This window comes from Heterodontus francisci, chromosome 17, assembly GCF_036365525.1.
Source record: "Heterodontus francisci isolate sHetFra1 chromosome 17, sHetFra1.hap1, whole genome shotgun sequence".
Classification (NCBI taxonomy): Eukaryota; Metazoa; Chordata; class Chondrichthyes; order Heterodontiformes; family Heterodontidae; genus Heterodontus; species Heterodontus francisci.
Genome location: NC_090387.1, coordinates 50769672 through 50779961, shown reverse-complemented (window position 1 = coordinate 50779961; position 10290 = coordinate 50769672). Strand labels below are relative to the sequence as shown.

The following is a 10290-nucleotide window of genomic DNA, read 5'->3' as shown; positions in this document are numbered from 1 at the left end:
CCCTTTGTTGTGACAAGAGAGAGGTTATGACTTAGCATAAGACTTGCTTGGAAAAGATAAGTTTTAGTTTTAACTGTTAAAAATGCTGGTTTTTGGACTAAAAGCAGGCAGTTGGAAGCTGCACATGGACCTGCCAGGAGATCAGAAGAAACTCAGATAATTGTTACTGTCCTTTGAAGAATCCCTACTAATGAAAAGCAAAAGCCTGTATGAAGTGATACTCTTGCCTCCTGCATTTTTAAGAAACCCTGAATGCTGGCAGAAATCTTGCATCTGAGAAAAAGGACTTCTGCATTGAATGTGTGTGAGAACTGATACCTGTTGCTGCACACCTGATGAAAGGCCTATGTGAAGCTTCTGCAGTTGAATTTCTTTGAACGCCTACCCAAAATAGACTGTTCATCAACCTTGTCTGGAAAGATTCTGAGTGGCATCCAACTATTTGACTTTGGGACACCTTGCCTAACCAAAGGACTTCCTTCCAGATCTTTGCAGAATAAGTTTTTTTTTTCATTCCTTCTATTTCTTTGTAACAGCTGTAAACAAAAATCCCTTTTTTTCCTAGTTAACTGGCTTTTGGATGTATGTGCATGTGCCTGAGGGCTAGTATAATACGGGGCTTTAATATTTCGCTTTGTTTATATATTGACTTCATTATTGGTTAAGTCTTGGTTTTATAATAAACAGATAATTTTGTTGTTTATTAAAGAAACCTGATTGGTTTGCTTTATTCTGGGGACAAATAGAGTATCTAATTGGCTGTTTCGGTAAGCGGAAAAATTTATTGATATGCTGTGATCTGTGGAGAAGTGGGACTGAATTAACAGTGCACTCCTCCTGCATCTGTCATAACAGCAGGCAGTAAATAGTGGAGTATCGCAAGGATCAGTGCTGGGGCCTCAGCTATTTACAATCTATATCAATGACGTAGATGAAGAGACGGAGCGTAATGTATCTAAGTTTGCTGATGATGCAAAGGTAGTGGAAAGGTGAACTGTGAGGAGGATACAGAGAGGCTGCAAAGAGATATAGACAGGTTAAGTGAGTGGGCAACAAGATGGCAGATGGTGTATCATGTATGGAAGTGTGAAGTTATGTACTTTGGTCATGAGAATAGAAAAGCAGAATATTTTTTAAAAGGTATTTTTTTAAAACTTGTAAGTGTTGGTGTTCAAAGGGATTTGGATGTGCTTGTACAAGGAATGTAGAAAGTTAACATGCAGATACAAGAAGCAATTAGGAAGGCAAATGGCATGTTGGCCTTTATTGCAAGGGGATTGGAGTACAGGAATAAGGAATTATTGCTACAATTGTACATAGTTTTAGTGAGATCACAGGCTGGATTCTAAAGCCCCTTCGCTGTCGGGAATGTTGGCAGGTGGGTGGGGGGGGGGGGTGGCAATGAAGATCGGTGTGGTGGAGGCACGCCATCGACCCCGACAGGCCCCGTGCCGATCGCGGCAGTGGCATGGGATTGTGGCGGCCACACTGCCACTCAGCAACGGGATCTCCATTTAAATATGCGAAGTATTTTACATACCGGAATTAATGAGGGTCCCGTCACTTCCTAAATCACCACACCGATCTTTATTTGGGCAGTTGGCAATGCCACGCCTTCGAATCCCTGTTCGGGGAAACATGGCGCGACACCTATAGGGAGGGGGCAGGAGGATTTTTTTCTGTGTGAGGGGGCGGGGAGCGAGGTCAAAACAATGTGGATTGGTTGGGGGGGGAGGTGGTGATGGGAAAGGATAAAGGGCAAAGTTGCCGAACTTTGGGGGGGGGGGGGGGAAGGGCAAATTCTAAATAATCGCATTCTGGGGGGAAAAGGGCACGAATGGCCGGAAATGCCATTGGGGAATTGGGAAAATACATTCCAACATCATGAAATTATGTTTTGGTGCAATGTCACTTACCTGGCCCTTTAATTTTTAAATGTCCATTAAGGGCTATAAACCCTTTAAAAATGGTACCGTCATGGCACTGCCTACTTCAGCAGCGGACTCTTAGAATCCAGCCCCACATCTGGAATACTGTGTGCAGTTTTGGTCTCCACATTTAAGAAAGGATATACTTGCATTAGAGGCAGTGCAGTGAAGATTCACTAGATTGGTCCCTGGGATAAGGGGATTGTCCTATGATGAGAGTTTAAGCAAATTGGGTCTGTACTCTCTGGAGTTTAGAAGAATGAGAGATGATCTCATTGAAACATTTAAGATTCTAAAGGGGGCTGGATAGGGTAGACACAGAGATTATTTCCGCTGGTCAGGGAATCTAAAACACTGGGCACAGTCTGAGGATAAGAGGCCGATCATTCAGAACTGACCAGGAGAAATTACTTTACTAAAAGTGTTGTGAATCTCTGGAATTCTCTACCCCAAAGGGTTTTGGATGCTCCTTCATTGAATACATTTAAGGCTGGGATAGACAAATTTTTGATGTCTCAGGGAATCAAGGGGTATGGCGAGTGGGCGGGAAAGTGGAGTTGAATCGTTTTGAATGGTCGAGCAGACTATATGGTCTACTCCTGCTCCTATTTCTTGCGTTCCTATATTTCTGTGGAGGAGAGGAGACACCGGTCCCGCTCTTTCCCCGGATCCACAGTGACACTTGGCAGTGGATTCTTGGCCTGGCATGCCATGCTCTCCTGCTACCATGTTTAAATTGGATAAGGCGAACAACAGGTCAGTGGAATTAGAATCATAGAATGGATACAACACAAAAGGAGGCCATTCAGCCTGTTGAGTTTGTGCTGGCTCTCTGGAAGAGCTACTCAGCTAGTCCCAGTTCCCTGCCTTTTCCTCATAGCCCTACAAATTTTCTCTCTTCAGATAATTATCCAATTCCCCTTTGAAAGCCATGATTGAATCTGCCTCCACCACACTTTCAAACAATGCATTCCAGATCCTAATCACTCAATGTGTAAAAAAGTTTTTCCTCGTTTCACTGTTGCTTCTTTTGCCAATCACCTTAAATCGGTATCCTCTGATTCTCAACACTTCTGCCAATGGGAACAGTTTCTCCCGATCCTTCAAGTTTTTGAACACCTCTATCAAATCTCCTCTCAACCTTCTCTAAGTATAATACCAACTTCTTCAACCTATCCTCCTAAAGTCCCTCATAAACCTTTTCTGCACCCTCTCTAATGCCTTCACATCCTTCCTAAACTGAGGTGCCAAGAATTGGATACAATACTCCAGTTGAGGCGAATTCAGTGTTTTATAAAGGTTCACCATAATTTGCTTGTTTTTGAACTCTACATCTTGATTTATAAAGCCCAGGACCCTGTATGCCTTAACTGCTTTCTTAATCTGCCCCACCACTTTCAATCATTTGTGCACATAAACCCCTGGGTCCCTCTGCTCCAGCACCCCCTTTTAGAATTATGCCCTTTATTTTATATTGCCTTTCCTCATTTTCCGACCAAAATTTATCACTTCACACTCCTCTGCATTAAATTTCATCTGCCATGCGTCTGCCCATTCCAACAGCCTAAGTCCTCTAAGTCTATCACTATCCTCCTCACAGTTCACAATACTTCCAAGTATTGTGTCATCTGCAAATTTTGAAATTAGATCAAGAAAAGCAGTGGTCCTAATAACGACCCCTGGGAAACTCCACTACATACCTTTTTTCAGTCCGAAAAACAACCATTCACCACTACTCTGTTTCTTGGCACTCAACCAACTTTGTATCCATGCTGCCACTGTCCTTTTTATTCCATGGGCTTCAAGTTTGCTGACAAGTCTGTTAAGTGGCACTATATCAAATGCCTTTTGCAAGTCCACATACACCATATAAACACCATTACCCTCACAGTGGCGCAGTGGTTAGCACCGCAGCCTCACAGCTCCAGTGACCCGGGTTCGATTCCGGGTACTGCCTGTGTGGAGTTTGCAAGTTCTCCATGTGTCTGCGTGGGTTTTCTCCGGGTGCTCCGGTTTCCTCCCACAAGCCAAAAGACTTGCAGATTGATAGGTAAATTGGCCATTATAAATTGTCACTAGTATAGGTCGGTGGTAGTGAAATATAGGGACAGGTGGGGATGTTTGGTAGGAATATGGAATTAGTGTAGGATTAGTATAAATGGGTGGTTGATGATCGGCACAGAATTGGTGGGCCAAAGGGCCTGTTTCAGTGCTGTATCTCTAATCTAATCTAATCAAACCTCTCTGTGTCTCCATCAAAAAAACTCAATCAAATTAGTTAAACACGATTTTCCCTTAACAAATCCAAGATGGCTTTCCTTAATTAATCCATATTTGTCCAAGTGACAGTTAATTTTCTCCCATTATCATGTCTAAAAGCTTTCCCACCACCAAAGTTAAACTGATTGGCCTGCAGTTACTGGGTTTATTCTTACACCCTTTTTTGAACAAAGGTATAATATTTTCAATTCTACAGTCCTCTGGCACCACCCCTGTACCTAAGGAGAATTGAAAGATTATGGCCAAGCGCCTCCACAATTTCCACCCTTATTTCCCTCCGTATCCTTGGATGCATCTCATCTGGTCCTGGTGTACAGCCAGCCTGTCTAATACCTCCGCTTTATCCTTTTAGATCATCCAGTGTCTCGACTACCTCCTTTTCCACTATGACTTTGGCAGCACCTTCCTCCTCGGTAAAGACAGATGCAAAGTAGACATTTGCCTCCATAAGTAAATCCCCTTTTGGTCCCTAATCAACTATACTCCTCCTTTTACCACCCTTTTTATTATTTATATGATTATATAGGAGACTTTTGGATTCCCTTTTACATTAGCTGCCAGTCTCTTCTCATACCCTTCTCTTTGCTTCTCGTTTCTTTTTTCACTGCTGAGCTTTCTACATTCAGCCTGGTTTTCACTTGTATCATCAACCTGACGTTTGTCATATGCACTTTTTTTCGGCTTCATCATACTCTCCATCTCTTTTGTCATCCAAGGAGCTCTGGATTTGTTTGTCCTATCTTGCCCTCTTGAGGGAATGTACCTCGACTATACCTGAACTATCTCCTCTTTAAAGGCAGCCCATTGCTCATTTACAACTTTGTCTGCCAATCTTTGATTCCAGTTAACTTGGGCCAGATCTATTCTCACTCCAATTAATTATTTACCTAAACCTTACGATACTATCATCACTGTCTCCTAATGTTCCCCTACTGACACTTGATCCATTTGTCCCACCTCATTCCCTAGAACCAGATCCAACAATGCCTTCTTCCTTGTTGGAGTGGAAACAGACTGATGTAGAAACTCTTGATGTCCATTTGGTGGGGTAATGAACTAAGAATTAACCAGAGTGTCAGCAAATATTTGACTGATTTCACCTTTCCTTTTTTATGCGGCTGACTGCTGCTTGTCTGCAACAGCTGTTTAGAGCCAAGCACAGCAAGGGCACCTGCTGTTGCCGCCAGGAGCTCGCAGTCATCTGTCCTACAATCTCCTATGGCTCAGTATCAAATTTCATTTGATATTGCTCCTGTGAAGCTGGGTTTTATGATGTTAAAGTTGCTATATAAATCCAAGTTGTCATTGAATATTTTATGTTTACACAGAATCAGAGTCGATTAATCTTTATCCCAAATTCTATCGAACTACGGCTGGATATAAATAACGGACAATATAAACTGCTACAGATCTAATTTATTGTAACCTATTTTCTTCAAAATTACTAGAAAGAAAACATTTTTGTTTCATTACTTCACTAGCATTCAGAAATGTGCATTTCATCAGTCATAAGCAACCTATATTATGGTATAGAAAGTGCTAACAGCTTACTAGAGAAGAAAGTTTTCCCTTTTTTATGCCATTTGTAGAAAAATATTAAGCAATCCATGAAGTTTTGTTCTCTATCCCTAAAACACAGTTTATGCTTTACTAGTCTTATTGAATCCAACTCATTAACCACAGTATAAACTCAATTGAGATGTCCATTTAGTTCATATAAAATTGGAAATTATGAGATGGTGTTAAATGCAGGATAACAAAGCACTTAAGTTGTAGATGCTGTTCTCAAAATCTAAATCTACAATTTACAAAATATACAGTGCTTATCAGTTTAAGGCAAACTGGAAAAAAAAAATCCACGGCACAGCAACACAAGACTGTGCCAGACTTGTTGAGTACCATGATTGGGTCAAGCATATTTTAGTACCTGAAGACAGTTAACAGTTAAGACAACAGTGTTGTACAGTATTTCGGAATCATGCATAAATAATGCATTTTTAAAAACTCATGACTCCACTCTAAAGTTGAATAATTACATACTACATTAAAAAGTCAGCTCTGCACTTAAAAGATCACACATTACATTTAACTCTACAATATTATTTCAGTCATGAAACGATTTTGGGTACCAATGCAGGTAAAGAAATTACACAGTAATTAAGTGGGAGCGCAATATTGCACTAGCATCAAGAGTCAATGGTGAGTCACTTGAATAGCTTGCCATTTCTGAATGCTGAGAGACCTTTTCTTTTAAAACATTATGAAAATGTAAAATATGGTAGAGTAGTTTGCTAAGCAAGCCAAGACTCTGGTGACTTTTGTGCTATAGCTGAAACTATAGTTGTTGGTAAACAAGATTTGAGAAATGAATATAAATGAAGAAAGCCTTGAATTTCATAATAACCACTAGTAAGCACTGTAGAATCCACTTATTATGACAGCACAGTTTACAGCAGTCCAAACTCTTAAAACTACTTTAAGTGAAAACAAATGAGCCCATTTTTAGATGAAGTAACAACTGTGCTGATTAGTCAGGTAAATCTTGTTGACAACGATTTTGTTCAGTTTTAAAGTCCAAACTTATACGAATGTTTTCTCATTACTAATGACATTTATATTTTTCTAGACAGACTATACCTATAAAATATATCGTCAAATTATAATTCAAACCTAAAACATACATATTACAAAGAACTACTGCTACAACATACATAAAATTGGAGCTGTACTGTATATAATTTCCATGTTTAGCCCTTGCACTATAAGCAATGATACAGTGGGTACTGGAATATGATTTTTTCATCAAATAGAGACAGCATGCAACTCCAATTGTGCAGTCATAAACAAGCTACTTTTACCTCAGCATTTTAAATAAAAGTAATTATCTCGGTCCCACTCGTGTGTTTTTCAGTTTCATATTTGCAAATTAGAAGTTTTTTGCTGTTACTTTATTATGCATAAATTCCAACTGTGCAATGGCAAACAATCTTTTATCTGGACTGAAAATATTGCTTCCTGATGTTGTTGCTGTTGTAACTGCTTAAATAGTTTGTTTTGGGTTCAGTGCGACTTGGTAACATCTGTGCACAGAAAGTAAGTCTGTAGATCCCCTTTGCCTTTCACACTGATAAGTCCTCGAGATTCACAAGAATATCCTAGTCGTCGCAAAACATTGCAGGTTTCTTCTGTCACCTAAAATTATACAATACTAATATTAATGCACAACTATTTTAGCATCTTTCTCTATTTCTCTCCATTCTCCTTTCATGCCATCTCTAACCTCAGCTTGTCCATGAAATTCATCATTGCTCCCTTGACCCTTTTCCTACCAACGTCCCTTTCTGGCCTCCATGTCAGCTGATATTGTTAATGGTTCCTGTCCCTCCAAGTCTGCTGTCATAAACTCCCCTCTTAAAAAAAACAATCCTCAACACCTCTGTCCTTGCGACCTAACTGTATAAATGCAATTTGTTGTTGATGTCATTGCATTGAACAATTTTAGTACTACTTTCATGCCAAAAGTTTAAGTTATTAAGTCTTAAAAATATCATGCATATAACATACCAATTTGAAGACATTAAATTTCTTCAGCATAAAAGGGGAAGTTAGAAGGGATTTTCTATCCCACATAAAGGATTATTAGGGTATGAAAGGATTTGCTTCCATACATGGCCATTGAAGCAGAATCAATTATAGCATTACATAAAAATTTGTATAAATGGTTTCTGGAAATAAGAATAGATTGGATGACTCCAGTGGGGACTTAATGACCTGAAGTTTTTATGACAGACAATACAAAGTGTAACAACTCAACTGTTCCAATTATGTACATGCACTCTATAAAAAATATATACACTATGATGGAAAACTCATGAAATAGAGGAATCAGTGATCACATGACTATAAATTACATAAGTAAGTCATTTTTGAATATTTCCCTTATTGAACAGTAGCCCCAAATTCATAATAACTTTCTAACATCATATACTTTGATTTTCTCATCAGGTCTATGTTTCTGCTGTCTGACAATGTTGGTTGTTGCAGTATGATATATAAAGCTACCAGCTGTCACTGGGGTTTTGATGTCTCCCAACTACAATTAAAATAGAATGGCTATTGGATGATTGCAGGACCATTTTCCCTGCATAAGCAGCAACACTGTACTGTGAAAACTGCACTGATGATCTACTTGATAGAACAACAGTTTACAATACAACTAAACTTGACTAATTTTGCATTTACTCAAATTATGACCATCATTGTTCCATTCCCATCAACAATTAAACATGCCTAAAGGATTTAATTGGGATTCAGTCATTTGATAATCAATCTTTAAGTTTTCTGCCTGACTGTATACATTGTATAAAATTGTCCCGTACTCAACTTCACAGTTGACTTTTTTAAAAGGTAATGACTTTCATTTAAATCATAGCTTACCATAAGCAAATTTGATAAACACTCATTTGTGTTTGAATAATATTCAGAAACAGTCATACCATTATTATATTTCCAAAATAAACTGTGATGTCAAGTCATTAAATCAACAGGCTGAATTTTACCAGCCCCTCGATGCCATGGGTCGAAGTGCGGCGCCCGTTAAAATTCTGTGGGGAGGGGTCCGCCTCGGCCCCCGACCTCGAGAAGGGCCCACTGCATATTACCAGTGGTGGGGGAATCTCGGTGCAGTCCCCCCCACCGCCGCATGGCGGCGGGCCCTTCATCTAAATATTTAAATACACAATAATGGTATGTAAATGAACTTAACTGCACCTATGGAGTTCCGAGGTGAGAACCTGGTTGGAGGGGAGGAATAAAATTTTCAGGGCGGGAGGGGTGGGGGAGCGGGGAAGACATTAGTTATTGGTTGTGGGGATGGTAGGAAGGGGTTGAAGGGCAAAAGATAGAAGGTTGGGGGGAAAGTTCGGGTAGGGAAAAAGGCAAGTTTTGTTGATATCGGGCAATAAAATGACCATTTGGGGGGTTGCGGAAGGCCCTCCATATCATTATTATTTGAAAAAAAATAACGCATACTGAACCTTTAAAAATTAAAATTACTTCTAAGGGCTTAAAGACCTTTAAAAATGGCGCCGGATGCCGTTGCTGGGGACGCAGCGTCCGCCCCCTCTACATCATCCAGGACGACTGCTCCACCCCCTCTATTTAACTCAGCCTCCACGCATAATATTGCGGGGGCTGTGCGGCAGCGCTTCCATGTCGGAAGGCATGGAAGTTCAAAGTACGCCACCATGGAGCGCGAATAAAATCAAGCCCAACATTTCTTTCAAAATGAAATATATAAAAATAGTGAGCTGAGCCATTGTCAAATTTACACACAATACTGTAAATTTGTTCCTAATCAAGCTTACAAGGAAAACAGGAAATCTTTACCTGGATTTTGCCACGTTCACCAGTGCTTTCCATTCTGCTAGCAACATTAACTGCATTCCCCCATATATCATACTGAGGCTTCTGTGCTCCAATGACACCAGCAATCACTGGTCCATGGTTTATGCCTGTACAGAACAAATATGGATATTAAATAAATGACCAAAGACATACAATTTGATTTTATATTGGAAGCTGGAAGCACATGATTTATAGTTTGTAAGACAGTAGTTTTAAAATCTGGATAATTATTGTGAACTATGGATTGTAATGATATAGTCCTTCTTTAAGGCACATAATTTCCATGATGGAGAATAAGCAGTTGGATTACACTGCCACTAATATAAAAATATTCTAGTTATGGAGAATAACAGAAGGGTATTTTTTATTTTGTCTGTCCTACACATCAGTTTCTGTTTGCACAGAATGTAATGATGGCAACTTGCAAGTCTATCTATGGCTGACATAATTAGCTGTACTTAACTTGTTTATTCTTCCATGGTCTGTGGGTGTCACTGGCAAGGCCAGCATTTGTTGCCCATCCATAACTGCCTTTCACAACTGAGTAGCTTGCTAGGCCATTTCAGAGGGCAGTTAAGAGTTAACCACATTGCTATGGGTATGGAGTCACAAGTAAGCCAAACCAGGTAAGGTCAACAGATTTCCTTCCCTAACAGACATTAGTGAACCAGATGGG

The 10290-nt window shown here is 39.8% G+C and overlaps 1 protein-coding gene across 2 annotated transcripts in view; it reads right to left on the bottom strand.

Moving 5' to 3' along the window:
- Positions 1-5606: 5606 nt before the first annotated feature.
- adcy7 (adenylate cyclase 7) overlaps positions 5607-10290 on the bottom strand; it is a 176863-nt gene continuing 172179 nt past the window's right edge. For both annotated transcript variants that reach the window (XM_068049414.1, XM_068049415.1), the window contains 2 exons: positions 9597-9721; positions 5607-7400 (listed from right to left, as the gene is read on the bottom strand). In XM_068049414.1, coding sequence (XP_067905515.1) covers positions 7269-7400; positions 9597-9721 — 257 coding nt within the window. In that variant the 3' untranslated portion in view covers positions 5607-7268. The remainder of the gene's footprint in view (positions 7401-9596; positions 9722-10290) is intronic.